This window comes from Rhinopithecus bieti, unplaced genomic scaffold (assembly GCF_001698545.2).
Source record: "Rhinopithecus bieti isolate Rb0 unplaced genomic scaffold, ASM169854v2 scaffold_55058, whole genome shotgun sequence".
NCBI lineage: Eukaryota > Metazoa > Chordata > Mammalia > Primates > Cercopithecidae > Rhinopithecus > Rhinopithecus bieti.
This window is the reverse complement of record NW_016821362.1, coordinates 139471-162619: the sequence shown is the minus strand read 5'-3', so window position 1 is coordinate 162619 and position 23149 is coordinate 139471. Positions and strand designations below refer to the sequence as shown.

General features: G+C 42.1%; 1 protein-coding gene across 2 annotated transcripts; it reads right to left on the bottom strand.

The window, feature by feature from the left end:
- Positions 1–207: 207 nt before the first annotated feature.
- Positions 208–1096, bottom strand: LOC108520817 (zinc finger HIT domain-containing protein 3). 2 transcript variants are annotated; one of them, XM_017860361.1, is made up of 2 exons: positions 971–1096; positions 619–802 (listed from the first exon to the last, which is right to left on the bottom strand). In XM_017860361.1, the coding sequence occupies exons 1-2, from the start codon at positions 1084–1086 to the stop codon at positions 619–621; spliced, it is 300 nt and encodes a 99-aa protein (XP_017715850.1). In that variant the 5' UTR covers positions 1087–1096. The 2 variants fall into 2 exon arrangements, with proteins under 2 accessions (XP_017715849.1, XP_017715850.1); XM_017860360.1 differs by having other exon boundaries at positions 208–1096.
- Positions 1097–23149: the final 22053 nt, after the last annotated feature.

Here is a 23149-nt window from a genome sequence, read left to right as displayed (position 1 = left end):
GGCAGCTTTGGAAATTATTCTAGACAGATTACCACCACTCCTGATTAGATGTGGAACAAAAAACATATTGATGTGAACATTTGATTTGTAACAACCAATTTGATGTTTGATATCTTCGCTTATCTAACAAAAAGCTGATTCACAATCTCATTTATGGAGCACAGCTACCTTTCAGAAGAGATAATATTGAGCAGATAAATCTTTTTTTATTTAATAAGTTGATTTATTTAATGTAATTTCAAACAATTATGAATAATGCAATGTACAGTAGAATCACATCCTGATTTTATTTAGTAACACTGACCAAGTTTAACTCCATATGAAGTGTAAAGCTTGATATCATTTGTGATGTCTATCAACTGTACCAAAAGTAAAACATTTAAAAACAACCATCTGAATGTCAAGTTTTTTCTCCATAAAGGACTTGCCACCTTAAGGGCCCCACGTCTGCCTGAAACATGAGCCACATCAATGCCGGTAAAGGCCTGTATAACCTAGTCTGCATCCTGGAAACCTCTTCTGTCTAGGGCCCCCCACACTAGCTGGTCTCCTGGGAGAGGGAGCAGGCAGGTTCTGGGAGTCAAGCACACGTTTGAGCAAGCAGCACAATAATCCATTTTAAGAATCCTCATTCTGGGATGGCTCCACAATTCCTAAACAGCAGTCTGCAAACTCCACAAACAAGGGCTCTTGCAGGTAGGCTCTCATGAGCTTTGCTTTGTCTTCCCCCTGATCGAGGTTGACCATCAACTGCCTGAGGTGTGGATTGAGCAATAAGCTTCTTAATGTTGCAGATTCCCCTAAATTCTTTAAATTCTGCAAAGAAACTCTGTCTTCTTCCTCATCACTATTGAGAAAATCAGCTATAGAGTCATCATCATCTTTGTTTTCCACAGGCTTTATGGTTTTGGTAGGAAGAGCTGATCTTATTTTTTTCTCAGCAGGACGAGCTTCAGGGTTGCACTGTTCTTTGTGCTTCCGGAAGCAGGCTACAGAGCAGTAGGGCACGCGGCAGGCCGGACAGTGGTATTTGGGCTTCTCCAAGCAGATCACGCAGACGACGGTGCTACATCTGAGCGACGCCATGGTCGTGGGGAAGGAGGTGAGCAGATAAATCTTTAAACAAAAGTTTTATCCGGTATATTGGTTATCTTCAGGCTAGCTTACTTCAAGGTGGCAAAGTACTTATAGCAATTGCAGGCTACATGCAGATCAGACAACCTCTAAGAGATACTAGATGGCCTCTCTCTTGTGCTTCTTTTTGAGTGAGGAAATTCTTCCCAGTTGCTTCCCAGCCGACTTCTAAAATCACACAAGCACATGCTTCACTAGTCACTGTGAAGGCAACAGGACTAGTATGGTCATCTTAGACCAATCAGGATTCACCCTCTGAGATTGGGGCAGGGCCAATCTTCCGTGCTGCAGAAGGCCTGGGGAGGACAGTTACTTGAACTCAGCCAAGGTTCTGTAAGAAAGGAGAAAAGGGAGAAATGGTTGTAGGCTAGACACCTAACAGTATCTATAACATATGTAATATTACGTATGTTAGTCCTCTTTCAGAATAATCTGTGTTATTCATAACATGCATAGAAATGGAACTTCTTCTTTTTTTTTTTTTTTTTTGAGACAGAGTCTCGCTCTGTCGCCCAGGCTGGAGTGCAGTGGCCGGATCTCAGCTCACTGCAAGCTCCGCCTCCCGGGTTTAAGCCATTCTCCTGCCTCAGCCTCCCGAGTAGCTGGGACTACAGGCGCCCGCCACCTCGCCCGGCTAGTTTTTTGTATTTTTTAGTAGAGACGAGGTTTCACCGTGTTAGCCAGGATTGTCTCGATCTCCTGACCTCGTGATCCGCCCGTCTCCGCCTCCCAAAGTGCTGGGATTACAGGCTTGAGCCACCGCGCCCGGCCAGAAATGGAACTTCTTATCGATTTTGAGTAATATTCTTATCAATACGTTACCGCAGTACTGTAGAAGTGCGAATTGAGAGACATTCAAAATAGTTCTTTTTCAGTTTAAGAGATTAATATAACTAATGCATTTAGGCAAATATTTTTTAAAAATTGTCCTTTTTCCTTTTGAAACCAGGTCACTAATTAATCCTGTTACAGCTAAAAGAAAGATCAAATATTGTGGTAAGAAAAAATCTAGTTTTGAAAGTTTGTAAATCTTAAATTATATTCATTCAAAATGGAAATACCATCTTAATCTGCTTGTATGCTAACTCACATCATATTGGGCAACTCATATTTTAAAATACTAATTTTGGTTTTGAGGATTTATTGCAGACATGTTGGCGGAGACAAAGGCCTGCACACTTACATATAAACTGGTTTTACACCAGCTTACTGGCGTCATGTAGCTTCAAACATTTAGATGCTATTTTTCATTATGTCTACAGGTTCCAATCACTGTTCGTCTCAAACTGTTGCTTATTTAACCCCTTGTTTTGATGTTTTAAGACATTAGTTACCTAAGAGAAAGAAGAAAGGAGAACTGAAAGTGTAATAGATGACAGATGAGGTAGGATATAGTTGGGAAATTTTCAAAATCAGAGTGCTTTGCATATTAAAATAAATACATTTTTAAATGCTCATGTAAGCAAAGATGGGTCTGAAGTTTGTTTGTTTGTGCTTTTTTTTTTTTTTCTCTTGACAGAGTTTTACTGTTGTTGCCCAGGCTGGAATGCAATGACATGATTTCAGCTCACTGCAACCTCCACCTTCTGAGTTCAAACAATTCTCCTGCCTCAGTCTCCTGAGTAGCTGAGATTACAGGTGCCCGCCACCATGCCTGGCTAATTTTTGTATTTTTTAGTAGAGATGGGGGTTTCACTATGTTGGCCAGGCTGGTCTTGAACTCCTGACCTCAGGTGATCCTCCTGCCTTAGCCTCCAGGCCTGAGTCACTGCACCTGGCCAGGCCTGAAGATTTTTAAAAATCAATATTTCTAGTCCAGTGGTTTGTTCTAAGCACTGGAAACTGCTCCCTGCTGTTCCTTTCCCTTGGTTTGCCAGGAAGTGTAGTTAGTATTATTTATTGTTATTATTATTGCCTCCAACCCCTTCACCTGCCCATCCTTGACTGGTTCTGTTTGTGTAGTCATCAGCTTGTTTCATGGTAACATCATACTTATGTACCTAAGCCTGAATTCCAGTGTCATTTCAGAATCTTCCTTCCCCTCACCAAAATCAGCCAATTGTTCAACTATATCTTGTGCATCACACCTTCTAAACATCACTAAAATAATTTGTTCTCTGTAAGAGACACTTGTACTTTTTCCCTACTTTACTTACTCCCAGTTTTCCTTTGGAGACCCTACTTTCTTGCTCTTAGTTCAAGTGTTTTGAATAGTGCTCCAGAGGTAGACACAGAGCCCAGCCTTGTCCAATCAACATCTCTCATTTTCCTGTCCAAGGTGATAGGTCAGAGTGATGGACACATATCCCAAGTTGTTCCAGTGAGATGCATACTGAGAGCTTTATTGGAACTGCTAAAGCTGCTGATAGGGTGTAATGTAAATCTGGAGCTGCTTGCTGGCTATCACAGAATCAAAGGATGGAGAGAAAGAGAGAGAGATTAGGTCTTGGTGACATCAATTGGGTGACTGGAGCCAGCAATGCCTGAAACCTTATCTTGGTACTTTTGGGTTCAAGCTACATTTCTGCCAGTGGCAAATAAAAATATTTTGATGAACAACTATTTTTCTTTTGTACTTTGACAGTTTCTTTCTTTGAGACTCAGCCAAGTGTTACTGTCCTTTAGTGGAACCCTCCACGACACCTCCCCCTAACCTGAAGATAGAGTTCTGTGCTTTTCTGCATGAAATTTGTATTATGTACAAATTATACCACTGTTTCATTGTCAGTGTTCTTGTTGGTCTATGGCAGATGCTGCTTATCAACCAATTCCCATTCTCCCATTTTTTTTTTTTCTTACAAGAGTCTCTATTTTTGCTTGGAGTGGCAATATGCCTAGCTTAAGTACTTACCTTCCCAAAATTCTTTGCAGATAGAGTGGCCTTACTACACAATTTTGGCCAGGAGACAGAAACCAACGTCTGCTAGAGATTTCTGGGAAAGTTTTTATTTTCCTGATTCAGGCAGCTTTCTTACCCTCCTCTTTGTTCTTTCTCTCCTTTCTTTCCTGGCAGGAGGCAAGCAGCTGGAGTAGAGCTGCTACCTGGCACCCGTGAGTGACTAGCTTGTGGAAGGAAGTCATATGTTAATGATGGTGGAGCACAAAGATATCCGGAGCCAGAGGCTGAATGGCTCTGAATTGCCCACCTCTGGACCTAACATTTGGAAGGGAAATGACCCTATTTAGTTAAGCCTCTGTAAATGCGTTTTTGTTTTTTATTTGAATGTAGCTGAATGCCTTCCTGGAAGAATGCATCTGAACTGATAGTCTGGTCAAAACTATGAATTCCTTGAAGACAGAGCCGAGTCCCTTGCTTTTGAACTCTAAATATACCTAATGTTTGGCACATAGCAAAGGTTCACTCTAATACTATAAATGGGATTTAAGCCTCAGATTCATTTTAATCCTGAGACTTTATGATTTTATTCTGTACACCACCCCCAGGGCTTGCTTTCACTCCAGCACCTACCCCTCTCCTAGCCATACATGTTATTTTGAAGGGAACCCCTAAACCAAGAAGTAGAGGTTGGTCTCCACATCTCTGTAACATGGTTGCTGCTATTACTTTCCTTGCTTGACAAACTTCTCACTTATCCACATTTGCTATTTTTATTATTTCATACATGGAACCTGTAAAGACTTTTTAACATGAGGTCAAAATTTCAGGTTCCTTTGAATATGGTTTCACTCAGAAAACACTTAAAACAAAAATTCTGACTTAGGAATTTAATTTATTAACAGCTGCCAGTATCAGTCACCAAATTTGGCTCCCAGAGAGGCTGCCCTAGGCCTCAGGTAAAATTCTTCATCACCCTAGGTAAAAATCCATTACCTTAGGTCCTGACTTGTGTTCCAGGGGACTGATCAGGTCGATGGTGATGATTATTGTAATGAGCAGTTATTACTGTTGGCTACACAGAGATTCCAGGATTTCTGAAGTCAAAACAAAACAGCTACTATTATTGCAGAGAAGAAAATTTTATTCCATAGGACATGTGCTGTTTAACTTCTATTAGCAGTAAAGAAAAATTACCCATGTACATTTCTCATTCATCAATGGTATCAAAGAATTCACACTGGGCATCTCCTAATTAGCTTCTGGAAGCAGAAATAGTGTTATTACTTAGAAGGAGACAAAATTAGTTATGCCCTTTTATTAAAAGGAAATTTAATGTATAAAAGACTCATTTCTTAAATTAACCATGTGAGGGCTTTTACACTATGAGAAGTGAGGACGAGATCATCCTTTAGATTATCACTAAGCTTGCTCCAAATCACAGATACTGGTAGGTTAAACACTGTCACAAAAAGGAGTCCCCTGAGTTGGTGCTTCTTGTGGACACAGAGAAACATAGAATATATGGTCCAAAATTCTTTAGGCCATGTGACCTAGTCAAAGGACCTGAGTAGTCAGAGCTACAACTAAAATTGTGATTATTCTCACCAAATCTCAAACCTCTCCAAAGGCCATTTGAGAAAGTCAGTAATACTTACCTGTGCGATTCAGGAAGTGTGCTTAAAGGTCAGGCATTATTATTATTGTTGTTGTTGTTGTTATTTTTAACATGGAATCTCGCTCTGTCACCCAGGCTGGAGTGCATTGGCATGATCTTGGCTCTCTGCAACCTCCGCCTCCTGTGTTCAAGCAATTCTCCTGCCTCAGCTTCCTGAGTAGCTGGGACTACAGCTACGTGCCACCATGCCCAGCTAATTTTTGTATATTTAGTAGAGACGGGGTTTCACCATGTTAGTCAGGCTGGTCTTGAACTCCTGACCTCATGATTCGCCCACCTTGACCTCCCAAAGTGCTGGGATTACAGGCGTGAGCCACTGTGACTGGCCCAGCATTTCCTTTTTCACACAAATTCCTGGAGGATATTTTTAAAAGTAGCTTTACCTACTTCTGGAATGGAAACTAAAATCACTTCTTCTCCTTTTTTTTTTGCCATGAAGAAAAGAAACTAAGTAATGTAATAAAAAGTGATGTGTTGGGTGGTGGCTACTTTAAGAACGAGTGGTCAGGGAGAAGAAGTGACTGTTGAGCTGAGATAAGAAGGAGCTGGCCAAAAGAAAGTCTGGGGTGCAAGAATTTTAGGTATAACATGCTGAGCTAAACGGTTTGAGATTTGTCTGGGTACAGAGTGATTTTGGACCATTCAGGGGCCTTCTATGCTGGGGCAAAGTGGGAGTGGGTGGTAGGAGTATCTGATGAGGTTGGAGGAGTAGGCAAGAGCCAGATCATGCAGACCTAGGAAAAAATGTAAATATATTCTAAGAATAGTAGGAAGCTACTGGACATGATCTGATCTCATCTAGGTTTTTAAAAGACTGCCCACGCTGCGGTACAGAAAATGGATGTCATGAGACAGGAGCGGAAGAGAGGAGACTGTCCAAGTGAGGAATGATAGTGATTGTACTGGAGTGGTAAGAAATGGAGAGAGAGGACTGGATTCACGATGTATTTTGGATGAATGGCCAACAAAACACTTTGATGGATTATACATAGGGCATGAGATAAAGAAGAAAAAGGCTTAACTCAGTGGATAAGGCTGCCATTGAGTGAAATAGGAAGACTGAGGAAGGCCCACATTGTTTTGCAGTGCTAGAAAAAAGAGATTGTTTGTGGACATGTTAAGCTTGAGATTCCTTTTAGATATCAAAGAAAAGATGGTTGCAAGGTAAGGCTGACCTTGATAATAGTGTTTTTACTAGAGTATCAAGGAAGTGGGGCGAGTGACTAAAGACAAGCCTTTTTAAAGAAGTTTTAAAGTGAAGAGAAGCAAGGACATGGTGTAACAGCTAAGATGGATGTAGAGTTATGAAAGGTTTGTTTTGTTTTAAGTTGGAAGATACTGAAACATGCTTATTTGTAAATTCTGGGAAGAAATTAGCAATGTATTCTTAGGAAGGGAGGAATGAAGTCCTCAACAGATAAGAGAAGGAGAGATCCAGATCAAAGAGGAGGGCTGGTCTTTCATAGGAACAGGGATGTTTAATGCATAGCAAATGGAGGGAGGGCAACAAGTCTGAATACAAATGTGGGTAGTTTTGCAGGTTTGGGGATAGGAAGATAAGGAATTTCCTCTGATTTCTGTATTTTCACAGTCAATGATGAGGCCAGATCATCAGCCAAGAGTAGTGGGGAGAGAAAGGGAATATAGGAGATTTGGGGGAGAGAATAGAAGTTGTAGTATGGGAAGTTGAAAATCTGAAAGCATACTAGGATTTTTGAGCTGTGCTATGTGTTCAATTGAGATTTGTTATTATTTCATACGTGGAACCTGTAAAGACTTTTTAACACGAGGTCAACATTTCAGGTTCCTTTAATATGGTTTCTAAACCATGGATTTTCTAAAACATGGATATAAAATTAAACAGTTAACATGGTTGGTCATGTGTTTTTCCATGGGAATGTTCAGGAGATTTGGTCCAGGTATACAGTAGCTATGGCAGTGAGTTTAACCCTGTTAAGGGACTTTACCAGGAAAGTACAATAATGGGGAGAGATGGAGCTGTTGCAGATGATTACAATTATGGACCATGGGAATCTGGATATGAGGAAATGAGAGTGATAATTAGTGAAAAAGCAACAGGGCCAATGGCTCAAAGATCTCTATAAGGTCAAAGACTTAGTACAGAGAAGGTACTTTGGAAAGTGGAAATCACCTGGGGAGCTATTAACACATAGGAATGTTCATGACTCTTCCGCAAAGATTCTGATTTAGTTGGTTTGGATTGGAACCTTAGTATCAGTGTTCTAATGAGCTTTGCAGGTAATTATAGATGCAACTATGGTTAAGAGCCACCAAGTAACAGGAAGATGGGCAATCAGTTCATGCTTGAGGGACAGTTAGCTGGAAGGTGTGGGGCCACTGGGCAACTGCTCTCTTCTGCAGCTGGTGTTTGTTTGATGACTTGGGAGTGACTTGGGAATAAATGAGAGTTTCCTCCTCCACTGGTCAAACAGTGTCCACAAGAGTAAATGTGAATGTAACTACAGTCAATATTAACTGGGATGAAAATCCCAACTGTTAACATGAGCACATTTCCATTGTTACAAACATCCCTCCTGGGTTTCTCTGAGCTTGCTGTGGTGTGGTAGCCAGGAAGAGTGAAGAACCATCTCACCGGCATGCAAGGCTCTGTGGGGACCCTCTCAAGGCATCCGGGTCATAGGTGCACTGAAATCACTCATGAAGCCCCTCTCCACTCTTCATTGTGGAGAAATAATTGTCACTCTTGTGTCTATGTAGCCAAGAGTGATGAAACAAACAAGCAAACAAACAACAAAGCAACCCAAAATGCAAATTCTCTGTTACTCTCTTTCATTCTACAGACTAAAAACATGATAAAGTGTCACTTATAGACTGACATAAAAAAGCTGACAAAATACCAACCGACAAAATACAGACTTAGAACAATTTCAGAACAAAGTCCTCTGAAGGACAAAGTGCATTTGTGATACACAACACTAGTTCTTAGTCTTGCTGAATTCTGCAACCACAAATTGCCAGAGTGACTCCAGAAGCTAGCAGAAGGCTTGTTTCATGGAAGGCTATGTATATACGGACCTTTCTGTACCTGCACCATCTCTCTCTAGGTACAGGAACCAGAGAGATAAGCTCTCAAGTTATAAAGTCAACACTGGCCCTCTTATTCACCTGCGTGACCACGAAGTAACCAAGTGGCAGAAAACAGATTGAAATCAAAGGACAAATGCCATGTAGTATCCAGCCATGGTGAGCTCAAATGTGGCCAAAGAACTTACAGAACTTTCTCAAGCAGAGCTTTCATTGCTCACTGCCAGCACTGTGTGGGCAAAGGGAGATCAGCCCCTAAACAACAACAACAACAACAACAACAACAACAACAACAACCACAGTTTAAAAGAAAATAAATTGCAACACTTTAAAAATGTTAAAGGATGCTTTATTGCTTTTAGTGGAGTTTATAAAAAAGAAATGAAAATAAGCAATGTCCAAAAGAGTAAATTTGACTGTAACTATAGTGAATATTCACTGGGATGATAATCCTAACTGTTAACATGAATAAATTTCCATTGTTACAAACATTTGGTTTAACTTAATCCCCAGAATATATTACTGCCAAAAGGAATCTCATTGACAAGAGCTAATGCATCAGTTACTCTTAAAACTATCCCTCTTGAACTGTTGACTTACTGGTAGTGTTCGTCATGGAAAAGACTATTTTTATTACCACTGTCATCAAACTCAGTGAAGTTCAGAGATATTTGCTTGTAGTCACTACAGCTTATTCTTTTTGCTGATTAGAGTCCACATGTGTGAACAAGAGACTAGAGGTTTGGTGATGCCGCATTTCTATCAGATGACGATGTGATTGTGATTGGATCAGATGAAAGTGTTTAACTGGGCTTCCAATCCAGATTCTTTCAACTAAAGCCAACAGGCAAGGAAAGCAGAAACAAAATGCACAGGGAACTCATTTTAAAATGTTCTTATATAAACAGCTTTGCTTGGAAGTGCTAGGGGTCAGGGTGATAGGTAGAAGTTATTTAATGTTTCCCTCCAGCTTCTCAGATACTCCCCAGCCTCAGATTTGCAAATATCTCTCAACATTTCTGAACTGTAAAGGAAACACAAATTAGGAAGCATCACCAGAACTCTTTCAGATCTAGCATTTAAATAGAATAATGCAATATGATGGAAAGATTTTTGGCCAAAAAGATATTTGAGAATGTAGGTTGAGCCCCAGTTCCATCATTAAATAATTCTTGGCCAAATAGTTTCCTTCCCTAATCAGGAAAATGAGAAAGGTCTAGTATATCCATGGTTTGCAAACAGTGCTTTTCAGGACCCTTCAGGAAAGGAGTGGATGAGGGCACTCTACCAAAGTATATTGTTTGTTTTAGGCATTGAAGCTTTTTTTGTTTTGTTTTTGTTATTGTTTTCTTTCCAACCTTTAGGTTTAGGTTCACAGAGTACATGTGCAGGTTTAGTGCATGGGTAAATTGTGTGTTGTGGTGGTTTGGTGTACAGGTTACTTTGTCACCTAGGTAATAAGTACAGTATCTGAGAAGTAGGAGCTTTTTTTGAAGAAAGATTTCTGTCATCAAAAAATTTCACAAAGGATTTCATTAGATGACCATTAAAGTCTCTTTAAAGAATGGAATACTTTTAATTTACAATAGTGAATTCATAGCAGTTATTTCTAAATTATTTTGGTTGTTTGTTTTTTGAGACAGAGTCTCACTCTGTTGCCCAGGCTGGAGTGCAGTGGCATGATCTTGGCTCACTGCAACGTCTGCCTCCTGGGTTCAAGTGGTTCTTGTGCCTCAGTCTTTCCGGTAGCTGGGACTACAGGAGTGCAATTTGCAATTCCAAAATTGCATGGCAAATATTAATAAGTTATATAAGTGTACTACTGTAAGATATATTCCTTATGAAACATTTTTCCCAAAATAGAAATGTCAAAGGGGAGATAAATATTAAATTTTAAGGTAAATCATACATTTATTTTATAATGATTAAAACTTTTTATCAATATTAATACCTTTATTACTTGACATTATTAATATTAACATTAAAAGTTGTTTTTTTTTTTTTTTTTTGAGACAGAGTCTCGCTCTGTCGCCTAGGCTGGAGTGCAGTGGCGCAATTTCGGCTCACTGCAAGCTCCACCTTCGGGGTTCACGCCATTCTCCTGCCTCAGCCTCCCTGAGTAGCTGGGACTACAGGCACCCGCCACCACGCCCGACTAATTTTTTTTGTATTTTTAGTAGAGACAGGGTTTCACCTGTGTTAGCCAGGATGGTCTCAATCTCCTGACCTCGTGATCCACCCACCTCAGCCTCCCAAAGTGCTGGGATTACAGGCGTGAGCCACTGCGCCCGGCCAACATTAAAAGTTTTACTGAAAGTAATGGTATTGGAATATGTCACCTGATTGGTTGGTCATTGTTTGTAACTGCATAGAACTTGCTAATTTTCTACTACCATGGTAGGGCTTATAGTTGATCTTCAATATTAATGGTATGTACTTTCTGTCTGGACCTGCAAACAAAAATTAAATAAATGGCCTACAGCTCTAGGATTTTCTGATTGATTCACACAGTCACAAGATGCTGGAAGATGGTAAATTTAGTGTTTTAATTCCAGACAAAACCACTCTGGTTCATTTAAGCAGGAAGGTTTTACTAAAAGATTTCAGACAGTTTATAGATCTCCGGGAGGAACAGAGAACCCGGCTTGGATACTTCACATAGCAACTAGAAGAAATGCCCTTCCACAGCACAGGACTGGCCTAACCAAACACTGCAGCTGTCCCTGCTTACTTCTCAACATGAATGGTGCTTAGGACAGAATGACAGAACCTCCAGCACAGCTGCCCCAGGAACTCCTGGCACCTCTGCCTCTGAGCTTCAGGGAGGTTCACTTGCCCCTAGAGACCACTGACTCACACTGATCATTCTGCCTGCATATCTCTGCAAGTGTGTCTGCTATTAGACTATTTGGTGAGACTAACTGCAATGAAGAGGGTAGGTCTAGCCATGCTATTTGCCAACAAATCCTGGTAAAGAGAAGGGCCGTACTTTGTAGGATGGCTGGTAATGAAGAAAGAGTTGCATCCCTTTAAGGAGTGGCCAGAGTCCAAGAAGGCAAAGCTTGGCTGACAGCCTGGTCTGGAATCAGTCTTTGAGTAGTCCTGAACAAGAGGGTACAATGGGCAATGGGGCTTCTGGGTCAGTAGCAGGGCTCAGCTCCTAGTGAATGGCTTGGCTGCTGTAGGCTGGGTAGGCATGTCAGAGTCAGTATGAGGGATGGTAGAGGCAAGTTCAGCCTCAAGAAAAGAGTAACAACAATGAGTTAGGAGACCACTGTTCTCAGCCAACCAGTTTGGGTTCAGACTTACAGGACAGACAGTAAGTAAGACACAAGTGTGAGCCAAATGCTCAAACATGTCCAGAAGCTGAAATCCACTTGAAGCCTAGTTTTGATTCTGGACAAAGGAACAGTCATCTAGCAGCAGAGTCTTATCACTGGGGAAAAGGAGCTCCTACTGTCCCAATTTCTCTATAGAGGTTTCAGAACTTACTAGGCTATAGTGGTCCTTATCAGACACGCCAAATAAAAGCAATGCTTATTTATTGCTGTACAATAAATCACCCCAACATAGCAGTGTAAAACAATACTCATTCTATTACACTCATGTGTTTTTGCAATATATGGGACCTCAGCTGGAAAGACTCAAATGCCTGGGGACAACTCATAATGCTGGGGTTTGAACTCATCCGGGGACATCTTCACTCATCTACATGGCTTGCATGCTGGAATAGCTCAAAAGCTGGGTTCAGCTGGGACTTCTGGCCAGAGAACCTAGTGAGGGCTCTCTTTGTGAATTGGGCTTCTCACAGCATGGCTGCTGGGTTCTGAGATGAAGCATTCAAGAGGGAGCCTGCCAAGAGCAAATGTTCCAAGAAACCTAGGCAGAAGCTGCATGAGCTTTTATAGCCAAACCTTAGAAGTCATTTAACATCACCCTGCACCACTCTGCTGGCTGAAGCCATCACAAACCCATCCAGATTCATGGAAAGGAGACGTAGATAGATCCCACCTTTCGATGGGAAGAATGTCAAAACATTTGGGACCATGTTATGAAACTGCCACTAGGAAAAATGAAGTGAAAGAGAAAAGTTTAAAAACACATTAGCTGCATATAAATATTGACTAAAACTGGAATAACCTAGTTTAGTTTATTAAAAAAAAAAAAAAAAAACATATTGAAGACTTATCCTGTACCAAGTACTGTGCAAAGGGTCTGGGATACAGAGCTAAGGCAGAGCCCTCAAGGAGCTTATAATCCACTGGAAAAAACAGATGTACAAGATTTATTGTAACTGAAGGTCAAATGAGGAAACTGAATGAAGACATAGTATAAGAGTGCTATGATAACCTACAGGAAGGAATAATTAGCATGGTGAAGACACTGTGTTGTCTACAGGAAGGTATATGAGGTTAGAAATTGGTCAGACCTTAATTTGAATGTTACCTTCATTATTTGTTAGATTGAATCATGCAAAACTGCTTTGTTGTGGGTAAAAAAACTAGTTGACTATCAGCAATTTAATGTAGCTCAATGTACTACTAGCTAAGCCACCTCAAAAAGTTATTTAACTTCTGGAAATATCAGTTTCTTGACCAGTAAACTGAGGTTAAAAATGTCATAGAGTTATTGGCAAAAATAAGGTAACATATTCTAAATGCCATTATAGAGCTTAACACAGGGTAAGCACTTAATAAATAGTTGTTCTGTAATTCTTCTTCTTTTTTTTCACTTTGACCAGTGGTTTAATATAATCATTATTATTATTATCATTACCATGGAAAACATTAGGGACAACGCTGAATCTGAGATGACAATTGAAGGCTGAATATGATTTTGATGACCAGTGAAGAAAGGTAGAACAAAAGATTTTAGGCTTATCAAAACATGTGAAAAGCTATTTTGTGGTTCTACTTATAGGTGACACTCAGCTCTCCCTTGGTTTTGGGAGTCAGATATTTCATTTAAATAAAAGGATTCAAGAAAAAATTGAGGCTGGGCGCGGTGGCTCAAGCCTGTAATCCCAGCACTTTGGGAGGCCGAGACGGGCGGATCACGAGGTCAGGAGATCGAGACCATCCTGGCTAACACGGTGAAACCCCATCTCTACTAAAAAATACAAAAAACTAGCTGGTCGAGGTGGCAGGCGCCTGTAGTCCCAGCTACTCGGGAGGCTGAGGCAGGAGAATGGTGTGAACCCGGGAGGCGGAGCTTGCAGTGAGCCGAAATTGCGCCACTGCATTCCAGCCTGGGCGACAGAGCGAGACTCCGTCTCAAAAAAAAAAAAAAAAAAAAAAAAAGAAAAAATTGAGTGCTCGCTTCGGCAGCACATATACTAAAATTGGAAAAAATTGAAAGCGAAATTCACTAACAGCAAATCACCACAGGTATTTTCAGGTCTAGGCTTCCTAGTATTTTTATGGACTAAATAATCTGCAATGCTTCCCTTCACAAATCACTGAGGCATTCTGCTTAATAACTAGTCAATGCTCTTGAAAAAAGGAAGGAAAGTCTCTGGGGCTCAACACAATGGGAATCAAAATCCTGGCAGCCTATAGTTATGGGAAGGGGAGACAATAGCCTTGAGAACTCCGGGCGTAGGTTTCAAAACTCTCATGGAGTCAAGACATAAAGCTCTGGCCCAACATGAGTTGGGGAGATAAAAACTGATAACCTTGCATAAATCAGTGTCTCAAAGGGCTACGTAATCGGTGAAATGCTGGTCTAGAAAAATCATCAGCTCACTAGAAAAAGAAATAACAAGGAAGCTTCTATCTCATCTGGCCTCTGGGTTAAAAAAAAAAGTGTCCCCTGACAATTCTTTCCAACAGGCCTACTATCACTTACATCTGTGGTTCTAATTGCATTTCCTCCATAGTTTGGGAAAAGCCAGGCTGATAAACTAGTGAAAAAATTGGTAACACTGAAGCATCCAACAAAAGCAAAGGTAAAACCATTCTGAAAGGATATGTCAAGTAATTTTAAACATGATTTCCACAGAGAAAATCTTGTTGAAGGTGAACTCACAACTTAAAATTCTAAAGTATGGAAAAACAATTTTTCTGAGTAATGATTATTAGGTACAACAAACAGAAGGATTAGAAAGATCCCATGGCCAGGCGTGGTGGCTTGTGCCTGTAATCTCAGCACTTCGGGAGGCTGAGGCGGGTGGATCACCTAAGGTCAGGAGTTCGATATCAGCCTGACCAACATGGAGAAATCCCGTTTCTACTAAAAAATTCAAAATTAGCTGGGTGTGGTGGCACATGTCTAATCCCAGCTACTTGGGAGGCTGAGGCAGGAGAATCACTTGAACCCTGGAGGCAGAGGTAGAAGTGAGCCAAGATCGCACCATTGCACTCCAGCCTGGGAAACGAGTGAAACTCCATCTCAAAATAAATAAATAAAAAATAAATAAATAAATAAATAAATAGTCCCTAGGAACTTCAGATAATGGAGTTGTCAGATAAAATAAATATATTTGAAATGTTTAAAAACTTAACCTGGACAGGTGCGGTGGCTTATGCCTGTAATCCCACACTTTGGGAGGTAGAGGCAGACAGATCGCTTGAGCCCAGGAGTTCGAGACCAGCCTGGCCAACATGGTGAAACCCCATCTCTACTAAAAATACAAAAAATTATCTGGGCGTGGTGGCACGCACCTGTAGTCCCAGCTACTCAGGAGGCTGAGGCAGGAGAATGGCGTGAACCCGGGAGGCAGAGCTTGCAGTGAGCCAAGATTGCACTACTGCACTCCAGCCTGGGTAAGAGAGCAAGACTCTGTTGAAAACAAAACGAAAACAAAAGCAAAACAACCCCAAAAAACTGAACTGTAAGATAAAAAATAAGACAAGACAGTGTGAAAAGATAACAGGCACATTTTAAAAAAGAATCAAATATAAATTATGGAAATTTAAAAAATAAGATAAAAAATTTAATTGACCGGTAGGGCGCGGTGGCTCAAGCCTGTAATCCCAGCACTTTGGGAGGCCGAGACGGGCGGATCACAAGGTCAGGAGATCGCGACCATCCTGGCTAATACGGTGAAACCCCGTCTCTACTATAGAACACACACACAAAAAAACTAGGCGGGCGACGAGGTGAGCGCCTGTAGTCCCAGCTACTTGGGAGGCTGAGGCAGGAGAATGGCGTGAACCTGGGAGGCGGAGCTTGCAGTGAGCTGAGATCCGGCCACCGCACTCCAGCCTGGGCGACAGAGCCAGACTCCGTCTCAAAAAAAAAAAAAAAAAAAAAAAATAATTGACAGTTTAAATAGCTTATTAGATACAGAGAGACAATTAGAGAACTTGAATATAAATTTGAGGAAATTATTCAGAAGTAAGCACAAGATACTAAAGAGTTAGAATCTATGAAAGAGAGGCTAATAAATACAGAAGACAGAGCAAGAAGATCTAACATATATCTAATCAGATAACAGGAAAAAAGAATTGAGAAAGTGAAGAAAAAACAATATTTAAAAAGGTAATGGCTGATGATTTTCTCAAATTGTTTAAAATTAGAATCCTTACATTTAGACAGTACAATTTTTGAGCAAAACATGCCTTAGCGGTGGAAGACAAGGAGAGTTGATACAAATATCCCCGCAAGGAATTTATAGCCTATGGAGAGAGATCATAGAGATACAGACAAAACCAACATGTAAAACTAAGATGCCATAGGTGATTGTGATTGTGATGGGGAGAGATTGTTTTTCCACTTGAAAGAACATATCAGAACTTTTAGGGGAGGAGGTGATGTTTGTTTTGAATCTCAAAAGATGGATAGTCTGAACATGTGAAGAAGATGTATAATTCACATCACTGCCTGCTTAATCTTCCTAAGGCAAATTCTGATAAAGTCATTCCCCTATTCAGAATCTTCAGGATCTCTCAGTTGTCTTCAAGATAAAGCCCCAAAATTTTGCCATTCATTCCAAGCCTCTGTGGCGTGTGTCCAACCTGTCTTTCCAAACCTATTTCCCATAAAGTCCCTTCTTGAATCCCATAACGTAGGGTGCCTAATATCCTTGCTGTTTCTGGTGCACATCTCATGATTCCCCACCTTTCTTGCTGTTTCCCCAATGTAGAATACCTTTGAATGAGAGGCAAAAATTTGGGGCTTTATCTTGACAATGACTGAGGGATCTTGAAATTGTCGTAGAAGAAAGACACTTTCAGAACAGTGCCTCAGGAAGGTTAAGCAGGCAGTGCTGTGTAGGGTAGATTGGAACAAGAGGTTGTAGCCAACTAGCCCTTGCTCCCTGCTTAAATGTTGCTCCACTCTGGGAGGCACAAGAGACACCAGATTGCTCAATTGGTTTGATGAAGAAACCTGCATAATAGTTGATTCTGTAGACATTTTGGACACAAATGTTGTGAAAAGCTCAGCAAAGCATTAACAGAACAGAAACAGATGTATCAAAATATCATTCACTGTCTTGGCTTCTCTGCATTGGTGCTTCCACTGTAGCTAGAATTGAAGCTGTCTCCTAGAGCCCCTAAGAATAGCAAATGTCCTTGTGAGTCCAATGTATCCAATTTCAGAGTTCCAGTTCAATGTCAAACAGCTAAGTGAAAACCTGGATATGAGTTAGATAGTGATTTTTTGCTGATAAACTATTACTTCTAAATGGGTGTAAGCCCAGACAAATTTTAGAATTCTTCTTTTTTTTTGGAAGACAGAGTCTCACTCTATTGCCCAGGCTGGAGTGCAGTGGTGTGATCATAGGACATTGCAGCCTTGAACTCTTGGGTTCCCACCACAGCCTCCCAAGTAGCTAGGACTACAGTTGTGCACCACCATGCCCAGCTAATTTTTTTTATGTAAGACAGAGTCTTGCCATGTTGCCCAGGCTGGTCTCAAACTCCTGGGCTCAAGCAATCCTCCTTCCTTAGCCTCCGGAAGTGCTGAGGTTACAGGCATGAGTCACTGCACCTAGCCCTAGAACTATTCTTCAGTTTCTCTATGCAACAGAAATTCTTCCCATTTCAAAAGTGTATTTTCAAGAGTGTTTATAGAGTTGATTTGAATATTTTACTATCAAAACCCAGTACAAGAACATTATATTTTCTAAAATGTTTGAAGTCCAAATCTTATCATGTTCCTGGTTTCTAGTATATTTACATGAGCCCTTAAAGTAGATAATTCCATTGATGAGTCCTACAGTTTCTTCTGTGTACAATTGATCTGTACAGAAATTGTTTCTTTCCCAACCCCAGAATGGTGGTATACTCCCTTGTCTTAATCTTTGAAAATGGACTTTTCATTATAAACATTTGCTATGGGACATGCATCATCATTTAAAAAAACATAGCTTTCCTTCAATAGGTATGTTTCTGGGGAAAGTGAGTATAAATCAGGTTTTTGTAAGTCAAATCATATTTTAAATGTCCCAGGGGAACTCATTATTTAATAAAATAGCACGAAGCGAATAATCACATTGTGATGTGGCTTTTCATAAAGCAGGGCACACCTGTATCACACTCTGTCATGGCTATAGGACTTCACTCCCCAGCAGAGTTTGAGGGTTGCCAGGTCTGCCTTGGACCTAAGTCAAGGGAATTAAGTTATTGAGCACTGAGGATCTTGTTACAAGGAAGTCTCATTTATAAGCTGTCTCAGCATGGATCCTATACTTTGTGCTTTAAAAAGATGTGGAAAGTCTGCTATACTTATAAGTTTAAAAGTATATTAAGCAAATTAAGTTGCTTTATGTCTATATTTCCTCATGTCAACCATAATCACTTGTTTGTTTGAGCAAAGAATTTAAAAGTCCTGTAGGTGTTAATTTTACAAATCTTTTATTTCCTGGCAGGAATCTAGACTGAGTAAATACTTTCATGTATTGAAAATATGGGCAACAATCAGATTTATGAAAGTGAAAATTTAAGAAACACTGAACAAATTTAAAAGCATGTAAAAATAATTTTAAAAGAAAGAAGAGAGAAAGAGTGCTTACTCCATTGAAAGCCACTTTCTCTTTGAATTGTCTTTGTGCCTTCCATCTCACAGGGAGAGAACGTGGTAATATAGAAACATTACACATCTTCAAATACTCACTTTGCATATATTGTGCAGAAATTCTTGCAATCATAAGGCCCCGGGAGTAGCAATGCATCTGTCAGTGAATCTCACCGGCCCTCAGCATGTGGCCCAGGTCCTGTTGCCACAGGCTGACTGGGAGATGGTCAGGACTGTCCTTGTATGAGATGAACTGAGTGTAGTGTTGACTCAGATGAAACTGAGTTGTGAAAGCACAAGCACACAAGAATCCCTTAAAAATCCATCCTGGCTAACCCGGTGAAACCCCATCTCTACTAAAAAATACAAAAAATTAGCCGGGCGCGGTGGCGGGTGCCCGTAGTCCCAGCTACTCGGGAGGCTGAGGCAGGAGAATGGCGTAAACCCGGGAGGCGGAGCTTGCAGTGAGCCTAGGTCTAGCCACTGCACTCCAGCCTGGGCGACAGAGAGAGACTCCGTCTCAAAACAAGCAAACAAACAAACAAACAAACAAAAAACCCCCCAAACCATGCATAGCTAAGGGGCCAGGCATGGTGTCTCATTCCTGTAATCCCAGCAGTTTGGGTGACTGAGGGAGGTGGATAACCTGAGGTCAGGAGTTCAAGACTAGCCTGGTCAACATGGTGAAACCATGTCCCAACTAATAATACAAAAATTACCTGGGCCTCGTGGTGTGCACCTGTAATTACAGCTACTGGGGAGGCTCAGGCAGGAGAATTGCTGGAAACTGGGAGGCAGAGGTTTCAGTGAGCCGAGATTGTGTCACTGCACTCCAGCCTGGGTGACAAAGTGAGACTCCATCTCAAAACAAAAAATCAAAAAACAAAAAACAAATAAAAAACCATAGCTAAAACCATTCTCTCTCTCTCCTCTCTCTCTCTCTCACACACACACAGACACACACACGTGCCCATTTAAACGGAAATGTTAATATCTAATTGTACCAGTCAGTTCTGTATATATCAAAGTCCTCAGGCTTCAGCTATTTGAGGGGGCAGTCTGCTGACTAAAGGCAACATATCTTATTGCAGATGGGAATGGGAAGAGCAGTATCCAAGACTCGTGACTCTCTCTCTCTCTCTCTCTCTCTCTCTCACACACACACACACCCTTATCATTTTGCGATTATAAAATGTTAGAGCTTGGAGCTCTAAATAGCTCCATTTATTAAATTTCTACTATGTAGCAGGTGCCATACTAGGTGCCTTGTATACATTGTCTTTAATCATCACAAGTATTCTGCAAGATGTACATACTTATTCTAATAATACAGAGGAGGTAACTGGGACTCAGAGAGGCTCAGTAATTTGCCTAAAGTTACGCAGCTGGTAAAAGGGAGGACTGGGATTTGTAGCTCCAGTGGTTTGATACTTAAGGTGTTTCAACTCTATCTTGTGACCCCAGAATTTATCTAATGTGTAATGGCCCTGAAATCTGAATACTGCCATCTTTTCTTAACAATGGCAACCATGGCTTCCAAAGCATTTTAATATATTAGTCCTATGTGGGAAGAAATGACTATTTCCATGCTGCAGATGAAAACACAAAGTGGAGAATATAAAGCATAATCTCTTTCAAGATGTCCATAGCTGAAAGGAGAAGGAAGATCTGTAAACAAAAAACTGTAATGTAAGGAGGGAGAAATAAAAGCCATAGACTTGGCAGCAAAATACTGAATGGGAGGGGGGCGTGAAGAAAGTGGCGGTAAGGGATGTCAATCAGACAAGAATCCAGGAGGCCTTGCAGGTGGCATTTGGCCCCTAAGCTCAGTGGTCAATGCATGTGACAGTCTAGGGTTTCTGCAGTGGGCCAGAGGAGATGTAGCTTTTACATGGATAGGTTCGTTGACTCCATCCTCTCCCGTGACCACGGCAGAAAGCAGGATTTGAAATGAAGTTCAATCACAGAGGCGTCCTGATTTAAGACAGAAGAAAGAAAACCTGGCCAGGTACATTCTATTGCAGTGCATCTCCAACTTCAATGTTCTAGTGAATCACTTGTTAAAATGTCAATTTTGATTTAGTGAGTTTGGTTGGCCCTGAGATCTTGAGTTTCTATTGAAATCCTGGCGATGCTTGATGTTGCTGGTCTGCGACTACACTTCGAGGAGCATCTGCATCACCTAGGAGCCTGTCGAGAAATGTTGGGCCCCACCCCAGGCTTACTGAATCAGAATCTGCATTTTAACAAGATCCCCAGGCAATTCGTATGTAGATTACACTTTGAGAAATACTCTTCCAGGTAATTCTTTTTTCAATGGAAGGGACCCCAAGAGGTCCAGACTTCCCAGGGCATCGCTCAGGAGCAGTCTGGTTTCTTTCCGGAGCTCAAGTTCCGTGCACCGTGAAGTTACTCCTCCTGATTCTAAACCAGTAGCAGCTCCGGGAGTTTGCTCCCCTCATAATCCTCCTTGTTGGGTTCCTTTCCACCCCAACCCGCACCTCCCCGGGGCGCTCCAGCTGTTTCCCACCCCCACGCCCAGGCGGCTACTGTGCACAGCTGGAGCCCTAAGCGGCGGGAGCACAAGAACTGCTGCGGCCAAGAAAACCAGGCGAGGGCGCCGCAGACTAGGCTGTGTGGGAGGAGGCCGCTCCGAGCCGGGAGAGGGCAGCCAGAGCGGCGGGTGGGGGACCGCGAGCTTAGCATCTGGTGCCAATAGGCACGGCCCTGGCGCGGCCCCACATTCCCACACCGCAGGAGCCTAGGCTCGCCACCTGGGAGGCGGCGCGCATCACCCCAAACTGCGTTTCATAAACCCTTCGGGAAATAGTTCCTCAACCCCATGGGCCAGTAATCAGCCCGACGTTCTCTCCAAAGAACTGCTGATTATAATCCTCGATCGGGTCGGGGGGCCTAGATTTTAAATCGACTATTTAATGTCATCATCGTCATTATTATTAAAAGCCAGCTACTCTGACCGCTCCCTGCTCGCCGTCCTTTATATACATATCAAAAGTTGGATGGGAGGATGTTGAACTAGGGGGAGGGAGCAGGACTGTAAAACCGAATGATTTGCTAAGAAATCCGGGACCGAAAACGCAATTTACAAAACGGCGAGTTTTACAAGGTAGAGAAGGTGACTGGCCAGAAATCGCCCGGCCGCCGAACACCAGCTGCGCGTGCTCTCCCAGCCGGCTGGCCCCGAGCGCTCCTCGCTGTGCAGTGCAGCCCTGGCAGCGCGAGGATTTCGCTGGAAGAGGAGGCTGTTCCGTGTCTCAGGCCCCGGCGTCGAGTCGCTGTGGAAAGGGGTGCCCCCAGCCGCCCCACGCCGCTTGCGGCCCGCGGCGCCCTTTTCCTGGCTGGACGCGGAAGCCAAGTTAGCCCTGCGCTGTCGCCGCGCCGGCGTTCAAAGCGCGCATTTCTCTGCAAGCTTCCCTTTTAGGGCAAAGCTTGGCGGATCATTCAAAGTTAACACCTTCTGCAGCCGCTGCTGCCTGGATGTGCGCTTTTATGTGTATGTGTGTGTGTTTCTCTGACAATGTCAGACAAAACAGGTAGTTTTAACATTAAAACCTACGTGTTCTATCTCGAGGCTTATCAGGTTTGTTCAAACTTTGTGAGCGTGTGTGTGTAAGTGCGCGCGTGTCTCCACCCTCCTCTCGCTCCCCAGCCCCACCCCACCCCGCCTGTGCAGGGCGAAGTAGTCCTATATAGCGATGATAAATATCCCTGTTGATCACTTGATTGATTACCTCCCTGAAAGGTCACGCGGGCTCGCAGTAATTTCCTTTTGCCTAAGGCTCCCTTTTCACTTTTACTCCGGCACGACAGCTCCGAGTACACGAGATCTTTATTTTTTATTTTAACCCCTAAATGCAACCCCTCCCGAAAACAATGCAGACAAGAAAAATCGAATAAAATCAACTCGAGACCTTTTTGCTCACTCTCAGCCTCCCTCCCCATCTTGCTCCATTCTTTCTTGTCGCCCGCGCCCCTCCTACTTCAGCCCCCCTCCTCAACTCAGATGTATTCTGGACACTATTTAATAGATGAGTGTCTTGCAAGTAAACTCAGGCGTCCCTTGGGTCTGCATTTCATGTCTGTGACTCTCTCCCTTTCTCTCCTGTGGACTGAAAATTCGGATTTAAACCACTAGACAAGCTATTAATTTAGCTAGGCTACCCAGGGTCCTGAACCCAATTAATTTCTAATAATTATAGCCCAAGGGGGCTAGATAGATCTCCCTGCCTCTCTCTTTTATTGCCACTCCACACCACTGAGGTCAGCGTATAATAATAAAGTGTGTATTTTGAAAGCGATCTCCAGAACAGTGAGTTATTGCAATGAATGAAAATTGTTTCCATTTTGGCTAATTGAGCCGGTGGCCGAAAGCTGGAGCCCTGAGACTAAATAAAGAGGACTGTTTCATTTCAACATGAAGAAACCCCTGCCTAGCTCTGGTCACCCAGCGAGAG

What these genes read in the sequence shown, in the direction of transcription:
- LOC108520817 (XM_017860360.1), bottom strand. Translation starts at nt 1,086, where the DNA reads ATGGCGTCGCTCAGATGTAGCACCGTCGTCTGCGTGATCTGCTTGGAG.